Here is a 16,078-nt window from a genome sequence, read left to right on the forward strand (position 1 = left end):
AGATTGGGGTATTTTCATTTATTTGCCTTTTTAGCAATTTTTTTCTCTTGTGATTCCTTTATTTATTTATTTATTTATCTCTTGGTTACAAATTTGTGTATTAACTTTTTATTTCACATCAATCAAATTATTAACTATTTATCATTCATCAATCAAAATATTTAATTTAAAATTATATTATTATCCTTTATATATCTGTTTTATTTATATTAATTTATTATTAAAAAACAAAATCATAGTTTATCATCTTATCATAAATTCAGTCAATCAAATCAAACATACTATTATTTATTAAATATTATTCAACATCATACTCAATATTTTGAAAATCGCAAGACATGTACAGACCTTATCCGCGCCAAAAAAAAAAAAAAAAAAAAAAAAAACTACCTCACACGATTTTGGAAGAGGAATTTAACGTTATCAGGAGCATCTGGGGATTTTCTGGCTGTTATTTTCAAAATGGCACCATCAGTAAGCATGTGTCGCAACACTTGTGCTATATTTCTTGCATCATCGATTCCAAGATGGTGACTTCCTAGTGGAGGAATCTGGAGTCCCCTCATCATCGAGAGCATTCCTGGTGCCTACATCCATGCAAGAAACAACTTAGTTGTTGAATTTATTTGTTTTCTAACGAGTGCAGCAAAACAGCAGAGCACATAATAATAGGAGCAGAATTCGGCGATGTGCGTGGTGCAATATTGGAGACAAAAAACTTTATGTACTCACCCTTGTGTTGTAGAAGTTTAGGTACACGTCCTTTAGATTGATCCATTCCATAAAATATGGTGGGAGTTTCATGTTTGATACAGCACACTGATGGGGGATTGAGGTTTTCAAGTCCCAATTACCACTGGCGCATACAGAGTAATGCCATGTCAGATGGATGACCGAAACAAAATTATACTGTTCCTTTCTTCTGGAAAGAAACATAAGCCCCAGCATATAATTTGTCTTTAAATTTTTTGACGATAAAAATCGATGTAATGTTGTGAATGTAACCTGGTTTATATAAAATATGAGTCATCGTTTCAAATATTAAGATTACACTATTCACACTCAGATATTTAATTAAGCATCTCACCAAATTACAAATGCTCCTTTCTCTAGACACCCACCTCGTTCATTTCCACATAATTTATGCTTATCTAGCCATGCTTCAAACTGCTCAATAACCTCTTCAAACTTTACAGCTGTATCGTGCCAAACACTGAGAATAATTAACAATGAATCAGTTTCTGTCATACCATTACCAAAAATAACAAATACAACACCATATAATTAGATGGGAGAACTACTTCGAGAAAATTATACAGAGAATCTTTAAGAAAGATTTAGGCAAAGGTAACCACGCAAAGGCCATGTGAAATCCTAAATCAACCATAAATTATAATTATTTGATAATAAACCTCGAGGATTTTACGTTGATAATGAATTTCCAGTTAAGAACATTGACAAAATAAGGACAACAGCGTCACAAAATTCTGAATCAAAAGGCAATGATTAAGCAATCTATTAAATGATACTAATAACATCAAGTCAGCCGTCAATATACTACAAATGATTGATTTGTTTAAGACGGGGATTCTAGTGATTCAATATGGCTTTGCAGAATTTTCATCACCTTAGACTAGAAATTATGTCCTAGACAAGCTACAGAGCTGTCATAAACTGGATCAGGAAATATCGTCTTCAAATTGCTAGAAAATGCAAATCCGTTTTGACACCAAGTGAACACGCATATCACTGCATGGAAATTACTATTAGAGAATCAAGAACATTTTTAGGGAATTAACTTCCCAGAATTGTGTGGTTATGTAGTATGGAGCTATCTTACGGAAGCATGATGCCCTATATATTCCCACAATTAAAATACCTGAAAACTTTTGATCAAATTTCTCAAGGCAATGCCTATAGAACTAAGAACTTTACATGTACATAGATTTTTTATACATCCGACTATACCACTTTGGTAGTACGAGTTCTTTTCAATATTTAATTACACAGTGGCTAGTTAAGTACAAATAGAAGATAAAAATGCACCAGTGGATAATGGGTACAAAAGACGAGGGTTCTAAGCCAATAATTTGCTATTTTTAAGTATTCAGTAAAGGAATGGTAGAATGTTCAGTAACTCTAATGCACATGTTGCAGTCAGGTGCAGATTTATGTTCTTGCCTAAAGCTCCAATAATGGATAATAATGTGCCATGGGATAGAGAATTTAACCTACTTTAGCACCATGGTTTTGAAAATAATTCAACCCATGATATGTATCAGTTTGGTTCACCAAAACAAAAAGCTTCTTGCAGGGGGAAAGCGAGAAAAAAATCTAAAACTAGTGCTTCAACTCTCGAGCAAAATTGTCATAAAATTTTAAGTCACGTTGATGAGACTTAACATGGAAACCCAAACACAGAATAAGCATAATTCGAGCATTAAGATAGTTAAAACAGATCTAAGACCATACCGATCAACCCCAAAGGCTCCATATTTCCCTTCTATATATTCATTTATTCTTTGATCACTCATTTTCGTAGGCCTTACAAACCTGCATGGATAAGAGAAGGAAATTTATTATCAGCAATTTAATGTTACTCATGTAGCAACAGATCTGGCTTCTCAGCAGATTATTCAATATTCGTTTCCCAATTCGCTAATCAAGAAAGTGATCGCAAAAACATACCATCATTGCTATTTTATTTAGGTAACTTTATTTTCCATTTGAACACAATAAAGTTTCATTTCTTAAGAAGACAAAATTTTACGAAAACAAAATAACGTAACTAAAGGGCTTCCAGCTCCCTTTTTTATAGGTTTTTAATTCTGCCAAGTACCAAGTATCATAATTATTGTTCAAATCTAAAAGAAACCCCTATAACACATGAAATTTGAAAATTCTAAAAAAACATGATATATATTTTTTTTGGTTTGTGATGACACAAGAAAAGCATGTCAAACTTGAACTGGATCAGGTAAAATGCTCAACAAGGGAATCCATGATTTTTTGGTGATAAGAGAATTCATCTTGGTAAGTTTTACTCAGCTTAAGATTATGACCGCCCTTAGGTATGGTTTTAACTTCAAAGAATGTAAATGAGCATATTCCCCAGTCTTCCCTACAAAAATGCCCAACCAGGGACTCAATGAACATATTCTGCAATCTGCATTAGTTTCAATCCACACCCATCATTTACATGCCAAAAAGGTTCCTAAAAGTTCAACAACCAGTTGGGTACAAAAACATTCATTCCCTGAAGCTAAAAATGTTCATGCAGTTTATGTACATAGAAAAGGTAAAATGACATGGTTCTCCGAAGTGTTATAAAGTAAAATTCAACAAGCACATCCTTATCTCGAGGACAAGCTTAAACCAACAAAAGATATGCAATATATTTTATTAGTACATGAGAAAAGTCCTCACCTGTGAAACACATCCAACACATCCATATTTTTCACATCAAACAACATAACCGGAAACTCCAAAATCTCAACTTTTCCCTCTAAATCCAGCACCAAGAAATAATCAAACTCTTGAGCCCGGAATTTCTTCAAGTCCGGAACACTTCCTACTGAGAAACTATGGTTGAACCTTTGTACGTGTAAAGGATCACCCATCTATGCCCATAACAAAGAAATAAAAGATTAACCACTACAATAATTTTCAATATCATATCGCGTTTACGAATCACCTGGTGGCAAATTTACAATGGGTAAATAAATAACTACATAAGTGATCACCAATTACCTTAGTGCAAATTCCTTGAGAGTTGTACAGACACATTGGCTTCCAGCTTGAGTCTCTGCCCGGCTTCCGGATGTTGGACCGGATGGGAGAGAATACGGGCGATTCTTCCGTGGCAGAAGAGCTGCAGTGTATAGTATTACGATTAGATTGCTGTTTTTCGAGTAAAAGTGGTGGCAAGGACAGGGAGGGGGGAACAAAGAGTGTTCGCCGGAGCGAAGGTGGTGTTTTCCACGTGGCCATGGCGGCGAAAAGTATGCGTGATGTGAATCCTAGCGCTGATGGGCTATTGTACTCTCCCGTGGGTATGGAGAATTCTAGCCTGGTGGGCTCTGGTATTCTGCTTTGGGTAGTAAAGTCCTATCTCCAAGTCATATATTGGGCCAAATCACATCGAATTACCTCAATTTTAAATTATTTTTCAAAGGAGCCAAATACCTTTTCCATTCGGATTTATTTTGAGTTGTATTCATGCACAAAATTTAAAAGTAGATTTTTATAAATAAATTATTCTAAAATTTTATTAGAATCGCTATCATAGAAACGAAATCAACATCTATTCATCTTTTAGATTTCAATTAAATTATATAAAAGCTAACATATAATTTTAAGTTAAACAGATGCAAAAAACCAATTTTTAAAGTAAAAAATCAATGATTATATTTTTAGAGATTGCAAACTCTCTCTTATAGATATCACACTATATAAGAATTTAACGTAGAGTACAACAAGATGATATGGTTATTTGAAGAATATTAGTTGACAATAGTATGTATGTTGAGAGAATGATAGTGTATTATTTTTATTTTCAAAACCAGAAACAGAAATTTGAAAATAAAAACAAAAATATCCTCAACTTTCGTTCTTGATGAGCATATCTTTTGTAAGACCGTCCGATAGGTCTATATCCGTGTAACGAGTCAACACGTTTCATTTTAATTACGAAAATAATATTTTTTATGAGTTAGGTCAAATTGGAGTTTCGTCTCATTATATTAACCAGTATGAACCTTTAGTCCGAGTTATGAAAAGAGAACGTCTTGATTATTCAATTGTATACATAATTAGTATTGACAATACACATTTCAAAAGATTTATAAGCATTTGGAGATTAATAACAAAAGGAAAACATGTTTAAATATAAATTATATATGGAATATGACTATTGTAAAAAAGCATGTGTGCGTGGCGTGGGTTTATACATGTGCCAGTTGTTGATCTAGCAAATTAATTTCTTAGTTTGAAAATTGATCATAGGTAGCAGTATATTATTGTGCAAGGGTTAAAAGTCATCAAAGTTGATACAAAAAAGTCAGCCCCTATAAAATGAAAAATACAATTGATGGCTAATAAATATGTAATTCTCAAACAAGTAATATAGATTCAAGAATCAAGATTATTATTACTTTTACGTAAATTAAGAATATATTGGAAAAACATATTTTATAAATAAATTTTTTGTTTCTATATTTATTTAAAAAAGACGTGTCTTTCCAAGACTTGCGCAATATAAAACATCGATAAAAAAAATAAAAAAATTGTTATTAAATATAGAAATTAGATTATATATTTGAGTGACAACTAAAACAGGAATTGAAGTCTATGTATACGTGACTTAGGAAATATATGTGTTAAAAGATCAATCGTTTGTCATTATGTCAAAAGTTATACTTGTTAGCCACGATTTAATTTATTTCTTTGTACTTGTAGTAGTGCATAGTACGCTTATTTGGATGTTAATAGATCGAGATGCTAAGTCCATGAATCCGGAGATATGTGTATATATCTGCTAGTGATGTCTCATATACCTTATATATATTATTTTTATATTTTTCCTACTTTTTGTTACGTCCCTAACAAAGAGAGTATTATTCGCTAAGATCTAACATCACTTTTTTACTGCTTACTTAATCAACCAGATCAAGATACGCAATGTCAGCAATTTTACACATGAAAACTTCCTAGAAATTCATTAATCTCAGTATTATTCATACTCATGCACATTTAACGTCCAAGCAAAATTGGTTCGAGATTATTGATTCTCGGTAGTTCTATTTAATTACTCTTTGTTTTTAGTTTTAGGTTTCTCATATCATCGCAAACTTTTAATTTTCTCAAGATATGAAAAGGGTAATTTGTTGATTATAAAAAATTTATCAACGAAGGCTTTTGGTAGAGTACGAATTATATGTCATAATAATTGCGTGACATTAAATTGAAAACGACGCTACAACTTAAAGTTGTCCCACGACTAAGCAATGAATAGAAGATGATTTTAATGATCTTGTCATTTATCGAGATTTGATATATAATAATAGCACAAAAAATAGAAATAATTTTTTTTAAAAAAAAACTTATAAAAAAATAGGGATTTGATAGGCGGCGCCAGAATTATTTTCCAATTTTGCTCACCAAAACTTGATGGGAAGCGTTAAAGAAAGTAAACAAAAGCGACAGATACAAAATATCAATTTTTGGGTACGACTTGATTCTAATTTCTAATTATGAATCTCGAAGGGTTTTTTTTCTCCCTCATTTGCATTAAAATTCTAATTTATTTATTTAATTTTAAAATAAGTTTTAACTCTGATTTACTATAGTTGTTTATTTATAAAGATATATTAAATATATAGATATAATTAATTTCTGTCACGACAATTTTTAAAAATTTATGTTAATGTCTCGTAATGTCTAGTCCCAGAAATATCGTGGCAAATTCCTACATGCTGAGGTTGGCTTGGCTGCCTTAATCCATGATATTATAGTATATACTAGCTATCGATAAATTATCAGATTTTGTAAATGAATTTTTTTTCAAATGTTTATTGATACATGTTGGTTAAATATTATTTTTTTTAAAGGTCGATTTTGCCTTCGAACTAAAATATTTTTGCACCCAAATTTTTTATAACATAAACTTTCCTCATTATTTTAGTTGGCCTGAAAATTAATATCCAAGATTTCTCGTATTAATTTCTGTCAGACAAACTTTAAATACAAATTTAAGCTTACAAAACAAAAGATTACATTAACAGGAACATGTTTTGTTAAAGTTCATAGATATGATTTTAATTTTAAATTAAGAGAGAATTCCCGTTTAGTGTTAATGTCAACTTATTATGTGGTAAGGAAGAATCACACCTTGTAATAATTTTTAAGAGGTTTTTCGAGGAATTAATTTTCTCATCAATTATTTAGCTTTTTTTTTTCAACAAAATGAATTTAACATATGGAGAAGATATCATAAATAAATATATATATATATATATATATATATATATATTTTGGATATAAGGAAATGTATCTAATTAATGTTTTATATTTAATTTTTTTTAAAAAAATTCAAACAAGGACAAAAAGAATCTGCATTGGCTTTATCGTGTTTGTTTATTAGTTAGTAAACATATACACATGTAGGCTATCTATATATACTTCTTATTTCAACAAAACTGTCGCTAATTTGTAACGATTACTGAGAAACCGTCGTTAGTAGGAGGCGACGCGACCTCCGGTTACTGACCAACAAACCATCGCCAAAACCTTCGTCTGACCCTTTAGACGATGCCTCTTTTTTTTTTTTTGTGATAGACGATTTGAGTATATAGTAAACCATTATAAGGCAAGGGCAAAATTACTTTTTCGTTTATTTATAATTAATATGCATTACATATACATTTGATAAAATTAAAATATGATATATCAACTTAAATTAATATATTTTATAGACAACAATATACAAATATTATGAATAAGAGCATCGAAAATTAACATCGAGAGAGGAGACCCGCATTCAGATTAAATCAATAAACACTAAATTTTTATTGATTATTTAATATACATGCATACTGAAATTGTTCCAATAACAAAATGATCGAAATCACATATGTTATAATTGAATATCGAACATGAGATCGATTTTCAAACTTGTGACTTCAGTGTCTGAAACTCATCAACCACTCTTAGTTTTTTCGACTAATTAAAAAGCTAATGCTGATTATTGATAAAGAATTTCAACAATAAACTAATGATAAAAAATCAATAATTTTCACGGATTAAACTACATCAAGATCAGGTGTCTGTACCCAGAAATCCTTCTCATTATTCCATTAATTCGTTTAAATACTTCCCATTCATCATCAAACATGCATAAAGTTCTTCATAATGCAAATCAGCTTGATCACCAGCGGCGGCCCAGTTCCCCGACCAAACAACATCATCATTCAGGCTAGAGCTTCCGCCGCCTTCGTCGCAGCAACTGGACAGAGAAGAAACCGGAGGGATCCAAGCTTGACTGGCTTGAGGCTGAGCCTCAGCTCGAGCCTGCAGACTGGAAGCGAAGAGCATTTCTTGAGCCCGTTTCAGCTCTCCACGGAGATTGCACACTTGTTTCTCCAATTGTTTTTTCTCGGTTAACGCGGCCTCGAGCCGGACCTCAAGCGCGCTGTAGTCGAGCTCCAGGCTCTGGTTCTTCCAGCGGGCCCTTTTGTTCTGGTACCAAATGGCGATCTGTCTCGGGGGGACGCCGAGTTCGCGCGCCAGCTGGAACTTGCGCTCCGGGTCGAGCTTCTTGCTAGCATCGAAGCTTGACTCGAGGAGCTGGACTTGGCTTTGATTCAGCCTTTTTTTGTCATGTTTGGATGAGTTGTTTTTGGGGTTGCTTGTTGGGAGACTCATTTTGTTTCTTCTATATTGGGATTTGTTCACTATTTTCTGTGAGTGGGCAATTGGATTTAAGACAGGGTTTGCCTGATGATGGTGTTAGAGGAATTCTGCGAGCGTTTATTTATAGAGAGCAACTCATATTAGCTGGAGCCATCAGTTGACAATCGAAATTAAGAAGCTCTCAACGTTTTCCTAACATGATTTGAACAAAGGGAAAATTCAATTTTTTTGTCAAATGTATTAATTATCGTTTTGCAATTTTGATATTCCAGCTATATTATCAAATTTTAATCATATTTCACTATATTTGTTTTTTTTGTTAAAAAAAATTAGTTAGTAATTGTTTCGACGTAGCTACGACATGATATTAACATGAAATTTACGTATGCAATGTTTCATAAGCACTCTCGATTTAAAAAATGACTAAAATTACCCAAAATATGAAAGATAAATGACGAATAAGATTATCAAAATCGAAATATGTAAATATAAATAACTAAAAATGCAGTTTTCCCATTTTAATAATAATACACAAAAAATTATGTGAGATCGTCTCGTGGATAAACTTTGTCAAATGGATCTTCGACCTGACTCATGAAAACATTAATTTTTATACCTGAAATAATATTTTTCATCTTCGAAAGTATTGGCTTTTTAGTTATTTTATGAAAAAATATTATGTTATATATGTTGATTCGAGTGAAAAGTATCTAACCCATCAAAATATGACTTTTTATATTCAAATTATCATTTTCTATACAAAATATCAATTTTATTAGTTATATTACGAAAAAACTATTTTGTAATATATGATGATTTGAATAAAAAAATATTAATTTTTACGTCAAAAGTATATTTTGTAATATATGTCGATTTTAGCTAAAAAAATATTAATTTTTATGTCAAAAATATAACTTTTTACTGCATATATGGATCAAATCGACCTGGTCTCACAAATTAGATTAATAAGACCATTGCACAAAAAACCTACTCATAATAATAAGTACATTTTAGTTCTTATTTTGTGTTGCATGTAATTTTATGATCCGTCCCAAAATTAACATCATGTTATCTATAAATTATATAAACTAACTTTAAATAAACGAGTTAACTTGTCATTGATTTTCATTGTTAATATTAAATTATACATAATAAATCCGATCATTTTAAAATATTTAGACTTGTAAATTTCTTTAACAATCATTAATAGATTAAGCTAGTCACTAAAGTTAAAAAGATTTAACATATGAAATTACGACGAACATATAATGCATATGACTTGAAATCATGTCTTCATATATATCGGAGTTTTTAGACGTGAAATATTTCCAAGCTTTGTATTTAATAATTTACTTTCAAGCAAATATGAAACCGAAATGGTTTGTAACAATATATTAATTATGTATTTCGTAAAACAACTTGTCCAATTTTGTTTTTTTATAATAATTTTTCGAACTAAATTTTTTTTTTTGTCGATTTTCGTCAAATTCTTGACGTGATATCAGAAGAGTCGACAATTTCATATATCACATAAAAAATTTCCGGAGTCATGTCAGCACTCCAACGAAATCAATAAGTGTAAAAGCCAATAAAATTCAAAATCAGTATACCAAAATCAAAATTTGAAAACTCGAGATACCATAATCAAATTATATGTAGAATGCATTAGAGTGTAGATGGTGATTTGTCATGCATGAACAAGTGTGTTCACGTGGGTTTTGGTCCTACAAAAGGAAGTCTAGAAACAGTCTTCTTTGGGGGGAATTAGTATTCCGATTTAAAAACTTTATCTGTTTATGGATTAACTTCAATAATGACCTTAAAATAACATGGTACAAGAAGCTCTACACTTGGAGCATGAACCTGCTTATATTTTTATTCCTCCATTAAATAATTTCCTCGTTTTATGCTAAGTCCAAGATAAGCTATTTTTTAATGCTCATCATTTTATATACTAAGTAATTATTTCTCTAGATAAGCACAACAATAATTTATTTCATCCTTATTTTCACGAAAATCGCAAGCACGTGGCGAAAGAAATCTCAAATCATATGTATCTTCTCTCTTTTCTTTTACATCAAAACATAACAACACAATTGATCTATGTAAGTAACTAATTCGTATTCATCATCGATTGACATTAAGTATAACTTATTTTCAATTTTTTTTCCCTAATTTATTTGTGACAAGAGGTGACAAATAATAAAATATTAATTAGAATCGTCAGTCATGGAATATATATTTTCAAGACTGGAGACTGATGTATTTGATTTTCAATTAGTTCGTCTTATGACGACTTTTTGTACGTGTCCCCCCAAAAACAAAATATCACCATCGCCCACCCCCCGGCGCAGTTACTACATTGGAAACTTCTTGGTAATATATATTTGTTGGTTTCTTTTAAATTTGTTGTGTGCAAGATCAGATGTATTTTCACATAATAAAATCCCACCCGATTAATATAAAAAAAACATACGTTATATCGGCTATCCGTATATATAATTTTTCCGAGCTTTAATTGTACACTTGCAAACATTTAATGCAACATGTTGTTTTTAGATCGGTTGATATAACTTTTCACTAGTTTATTTATTTATTACCAAAATATTTACACTCTTAGATTGATATATAGCTAAAGAATTGTCGACCGCCGTCAACATGAACTTATGAATCAAACAAACCCCGTTAGGAAGTTTCGTGAAATCTACCATTCTGAACTTGTCTACCTTAATTGACCTCAAATTACACACACAAATATACATATATATATATATATATATATATATATATATATATATATATATAAAATTTCTATATTGCTGCATTAAATTTCAACTAGCTAATTTCAACATTGCATGTAGTTGGAGAGTCAAATATTCCCCACAGTTGTTAACATTTAGTGTTGGGAAGCTTGATTAGTTCATGCACCTTTGTAGCAACTAGCACCAAATAATTACATACTTTAGCATTATTGAACACCAAATTTCGCATTTGAAGGGGGAAAAAACAAAAAGACAGTTCCAATTAATTTTTTTCCCGATTCTATTCCGGTCGGAATCGTTTAATTAATGAATTTAAATTGACCCATAAAATAATCAAATAAATCGGTGGTGAATCACTAATAACTAAACGAGTTGTTTTTTTAAAATTAAAAAATTGGTACAATATTAATAAATATAACTATATAATAATTATTATTACTTGTAAATAAGATGTATAAATTTATTTTGGTCTCTACCACTCTTTTGTTGGATTGTTACTTAATATATATCAATTATCAAGGCTATTTTCTTATACAATAAAAAAATATTTTAATTTATTTTCGACATGATATGATCCGACATTTCAATAATCGGTTAACAGGTTGAACTCTCGAAAATAAATTCATTTGATACATTCCCAAATTGATGCACATTTAAGTTTTTGCTAAAATTCAAATGTGTTATATTCACTCGAATTTGATATTATTGGATACGAATTACATAATGACTCAAAATCATTTATCATTAAAAAAAACAGTCAAAACATTGATATATTTTAAAATATTTTTGTGTAGTGTATTTTGGAAAATGTGATGTTTTTGGGCATATTTTTAAATGAAAATGAGTAGATCCAATTTTATTATGAAATTTTTATTCATTGTTTTTTTCATTTAAAATATTTTTAGTAGACAAAAATTTGTGTAAGACGGTCTCACGGGTCGTATTTGTGAGATGTATATCTTATTTGAGTTATCCATGAAAAATTATTATTTTTTATACTAAGATTATTGTTTTTTATTGTGAATATGGATAAGAATGACCCGTCTCACAGATTAAGATCCGTGAAACGATCTCACATTAGACTCTTTTTAGTATATATTATACTTTGCTTGTTTTGCTGTAGGCAAAAACTTGTGTGAGACGGTATCACGGGTCGTATCTGTGAGACGGATCTCTTATTTGGGTCACCCATGCAAAAGTATTACTTTTTATGCTAAAAGTATTATTTTTTATTGTGAATATGGGTAAGGTTGACCCGTCTCACAGATTATGATCCGTGAGACGGTTTCACATGAGACCTACTCTTTGCTGTAACTTTCTTTGGTTAGGTTCGTATCCTCGTCCCCCGAGGTAGAGAATAGTTACCAACTTCTATTTTTCGTGTGGGATAATGGGTATATTTACGACAATAAGAAACGAACACTGCTTCTTGGGGTTTTATTTATAAATTTTGGGCTTGTAGAATGGGCCGTTACTTAAAAGATGAGATAATAAATTCAATGATAATGATAATATAATGTTTGCACAAAAAAATTTACGTGACGGGCCAGTCACGAAATCATGTCAAATGTGTGAAATCCCCTTTCTAAACCAAACTATGTTAGCCTCGAATCAGGAGTTAGTTTCAACTCTTTCGGTAAGTATCAAGAACCAGAAACTAATTTAGAAAAACAAAGAAAATGAAAGAAATATTCATAAACAACGACAAAACAAATTATATTTTTATGAATCGACATTTTTACAATTAGAAATTAAAAATTAAATCTAATATGCTAAAGTTAAGAAAACTAAAATCATAGAAACTGAAAATAAGTAAAATAAAATGAACTAGAATTAACAAAATTTGCTAAGCATTTTTGCTTGATTTGTTAATTGATGAGTTGTGTAGCTTCTGAATTCTTCTTTCTGTTTTTGTTCGATACTCATTAACGGTTGATACTCGATTTTTTACACGACCATGTATGTGTGGTAGCGGTCCGTTTCATGACCCCTAACTTAGTCGTTCTTATAACTCTTCAAAATTTCAGCCATCAGTTATCTTTTAACCTAATGTGAGAAATATTTTCTTTCGATGGACTTTCACTCCATATATTTCCTTGGGCCATCAATTTTATTTTATTTTTCAAGGCCAAAATATAGTTATTTTTTAACTCTATTTATTGTAAAAATTAAGTTAAACATTGTGATAATGCAAGAATGTTGGATCTGATCTTTTGCATGGAATGACTTGTACATTTCTTAAAACTGCTTATTTACTCTCATTTCTATTGTAAATTACTGAATCTGGTCTTGACAATAGCGTGCTCCATGAAGAAGAAAACAGAATTCCAGAAACAATCACAACCATCTTTAAACATCCAAAGAAAATTGAATCCTCACTTGTAAGGAACCGGGATCCTTTGCGTTTCGGGACCAGAAATCATATCTTCCCAAAGCAGATCCGAGAGGGCCATCGTCAATTCTCCCACATTACCTGTATCAAGCACATACATCAAATTTCAATGCAAAGTCTAATAACCGAGACCAAAAAGTTTAGAGTGAGTTACCATCTCCAATAGGCCCCTCGTCCCACGAGATGATTGGCAAGATGGGAAGCGTGCTTCCAACGTACATCATCTCAGCCGTCCCTTTGGCCTCTTCCACAGTCAAGTTTCTGATTCTAACATCCTTCAAACGCCCTTGATCGACTAATTTAGGTGCCAGTTCAAGAAGCCTTAAAGCAGTGCATCCACTTAAAATCTTGTCGAAGAATGGTAAGATTAGTTCCTTTTCACGAGTAATAAATGCCACATTCACATTTGGACCTTCGGCAATATGTCCCTCCTCATCTACCCATATAGAGGCAAATGCTCCATTCTCCTCGGCTTCCATTTGGGATAGAACATTTGGGAGGTAGTTCACATTTTTCATTGTAGCAAAAAAGGGAGATTTCATTGGGATTTTAGATGTTATTACTTTGACTCCCTCTTTACATTGAGAAAAGTTATGATCAATGACTACTGCATAGAATGCAGATTTTGGGCATCCTGCAGGGGAGAGTAGAAAGTCCCCTGGCCCCGCACTTAACCAGTATCTTAGAGTTCCTTTTCGGCAATTTGATGCTGCTGTGAGCTGAATAAGAATGCTTCTAAGAGTAGATTGAGGGAAGGGTGAAACAATTTTCGCTTTTGTAGCTGATCTGAGAAAACGGGCTAGGTGGACGTCTAATTCATAGAGGTGTCTGCGAGTAGCAACGATTTACCATTCAAGTTGGAGATTTCGAAAACATCAATCACAATTCTTTGATACAGAACACAGAATTCGAAAAATGAGGTAATCGGCGATGGGTACGTACCCATCAAGAATAATGGCGGTGTCGAAGACACCATGACCTCGATGAACCATGTGATCATCTAGGGGGATAACCATCATAGCAGGGTCAAGAATAATCCCACCAAATATGCTGGAATACATGGCCGGATATGGCTTTGACTTTCCCAGCCATTCCTCTTGCCTCTTTGAAAGCAACTAAATATGATAACAAAACCAAGAAAATGAAATCAAGGTAGAAGTTTTTCAAATACATCCAACATCATAGAAAATGCAGAGAAAACAGATTTAACGCTAACATGAAACATCACTAAATCAGCAATTCAGGAGCTGGTAAATCACGTTTTATAATGCATGAAATATTTGATGTGATAAATCAGTTCTTTTGAAACCAACCTAGACCAATACACAGACAAATTAAAGAAGCAACTCAAAGAGATCATATCTAAGCTAAATCGAAGAAGTAGGCGCCTCACCTCTTCTGCCGATGAGAACACATGGACACTGAAATCTCCGCCATTCTCCACTTCGGGTACAATTACTGCATATCAGAGAAGAATGAGAAAAGGAACTGGATCAAATACACGACATTTAAGAAAAAACCAAGAAATAAAAGAATGTACCGGATTTCTCATCGGAGACAGAATCGGAAGTTGCCATAGCACAAAAAAGCTAAGAATTCCGCAAAAACGAGATATGGGTGTGTCGATATTCACTAAGAAAGTACCAAAGTGGTGGGCTTTTTTAAGAAAGAAAGAAATGAATAATGAGACAAGCCGGCGTAGTTTGTTAATCGTTGATGTAATGAAAGGAAAAAAAGGGAAACATACAAGCAGAAACGGGTCGTTGCTCAAAGCCAAGAATGATAGAGTCGGGGAATCAATACGTACTTTAATAATCACCAGTTCCAGCAAGTGTAGACGGAAGCGGGTGAAACTGAATATTTCTTACGTCAGGGTAAGTCTAATCTGGATTAGAGGTGTGAACAGGGATTTTCATTTCCAAATGCAAATTTTTTTCAACTTCGTAGTTTTAATCCAAATGCAAGTTTCTTCCATTTTTGATTTGGTTTTGTATATTTCCCAATTTCTCTTATTCTCACGAAGTGAAACATATATTTCAGACATGGTCTTTCTTGAATTTGGTTCGAAAGAGTGGTTTAATTTGAGAAAGAGTTAATATTAAATTCATTTGAAATACATTAAAATTATATTAAATTTACATCGTTTTCTCGATATATTATCGATCTTTGGGGAAAAAGGCGGAAAAAAGTGTCTAAAATTATTGAGGAAAACAGTAAAAAGGGCTTTTTTTCCCTCTCTATTTCATTGGCTAATGACATTCTACCCAATGTCACTAGTCAAAAATTAAAGCAATTTTATGTTACACAAGCAATATTTTTACCTTATGTCTACGTGAGTAGATGAGATTTAATAGGAAAGATAATGTTAGTGATTATTAAAATATTTAAGTTGATTGTGAAATACTAATCAATAAATAATAATGAGTAGGTATTTTGTAAGACGATCTCACGAATTTTTATATGTGAGACGAGTCAATCCTACCGATATTCACAATAGAAAGTAATACTCTTAGCG

The 16,078-nt window shown here is 31.8% G+C and overlaps 3 protein-coding genes across 4 annotated transcripts; all 3 read right to left on the reverse strand.

The window, feature by feature from the left end:
* Positions 1-377: 377 nt before the first annotated feature.
* Positions 378-4,072, reverse strand: LOC140813202 (uncharacterized exonuclease domain-containing protein At3g15140-like). Its single transcript, XM_073171678.1, has 6 exons — positions 3,751-4,072; positions 3,427-3,620; positions 2,473-2,553; positions 1,088-1,213; positions 733-856; positions 378-587 (listed from the first exon to the last, which is right to left on the reverse strand). The coding sequence occupies exons 1-6, from the start codon at positions 3,988-3,990 to the stop codon at positions 387-389; spliced, it is 966 nt and encodes a 321-aa protein (XP_073027779.1). The 5' UTR covers positions 3,991-4,072; the 3' UTR covers positions 378-386.
* A 3,611-nt stretch (positions 4,073-7,683) lies between these two features.
* LOC140812275 (homeobox-leucine zipper protein ATHB-52-like) lies at positions 7,684-8,529 on the reverse strand. The gene is given in 2 exon segments (XM_073170508.1): positions 7,684-7,847; positions 7,849-8,529. Coding segments are annotated over 2 exon segments (621 nt in total). The 5' UTR covers positions 8,422-8,529; the 3' UTR covers positions 7,684-7,799.
* A 4,857-nt stretch (positions 8,530-13,386) lies between these two features.
* LOC140812549 (D-amino-acid transaminase, chloroplastic-like) lies at positions 13,387-15,885 on the reverse strand. 2 transcript variants are annotated; one of them, XM_073170845.1, is made up of 5 exons: positions 15,371-15,885; positions 14,957-15,021; positions 14,506-14,678; positions 13,718-14,391; positions 13,387-13,644 (listed from the first exon to the last, which is right to left on the reverse strand). In XM_073170845.1, exons 3-5 carry the CDS (start codon positions 14,622-14,624, stop codon positions 13,547-13,549), a joined length of 891 nt encoding a protein of 296 aa, XP_073026946.1. In that variant the 5' UTR covers positions 14,625-14,678; positions 14,957-15,021; positions 15,371-15,885; the 3' UTR covers positions 13,387-13,546. The 2 variants fall into 2 exon arrangements, with proteins under 2 accessions (XP_073026946.1, XP_073026945.1); XM_073170844.1 differs by lacking the exon at positions 15,371-15,885 and adding an exon at positions 15,104-15,359.
* Positions 15,886-16,078: the final 193 nt, after the last annotated feature.

This window comes from Primulina eburnea, chromosome 14 (assembly GCF_022965805.1).
Source record: "Primulina eburnea isolate SZY01 chromosome 14, ASM2296580v1, whole genome shotgun sequence".
Taxonomy (NCBI): domain Eukaryota; kingdom Viridiplantae; phylum Streptophyta; class Magnoliopsida; order Lamiales; family Gesneriaceae; genus Primulina; species Primulina eburnea.

What these genes read in the sequence shown, in the direction of transcription:
- LOC140813202 (XM_073171678.1), bottom strand. Translation starts at nt 3,990, where the DNA reads ATGGCCACGTGGAAAACACCACCTTCGCTCCGGCGAACACTCTTTGTT. An exon ending in CTCAAGGAATTTGCACTAAG is followed by an intron (nt 3,621 to 3,750) that starts GTAATTGGTGAT and finishes TTATGGGCATAG; the next exon opens with ATGGGTGATCCTTTACACGT. An exon ending in GTGTTGGATGTGTTTCACAG is followed by an intron (nt 2,554 to 3,426) that starts GTGAGGACTTTT and finishes TTATCCATGCAG; the next exon opens with GTTTGTAAGGCCTACGAAAA.
- LOC140812549 (XM_073170844.1), bottom strand. Translation starts at nt 15,140, where the DNA reads ATGGCAACTTCCGATTCTGTCTCCGATGAGAAATCCG. An exon ending in ACCGCCATTATTCTTGATGG is followed by an intron (nt 14,392 to 14,505) that starts GTACGTACCCAT and finishes TGCTACTCGCAG; the next exon opens with ACACCTCTATGAATTAGACG. An exon ending in CGAGGGGCCTATTGGAGATG is followed by an intron (nt 13,645 to 13,717) that starts GTAACTCACTCT and finishes TGCTTGATACAG; the next exon opens with GTAATGTGGGAGAATTGACG.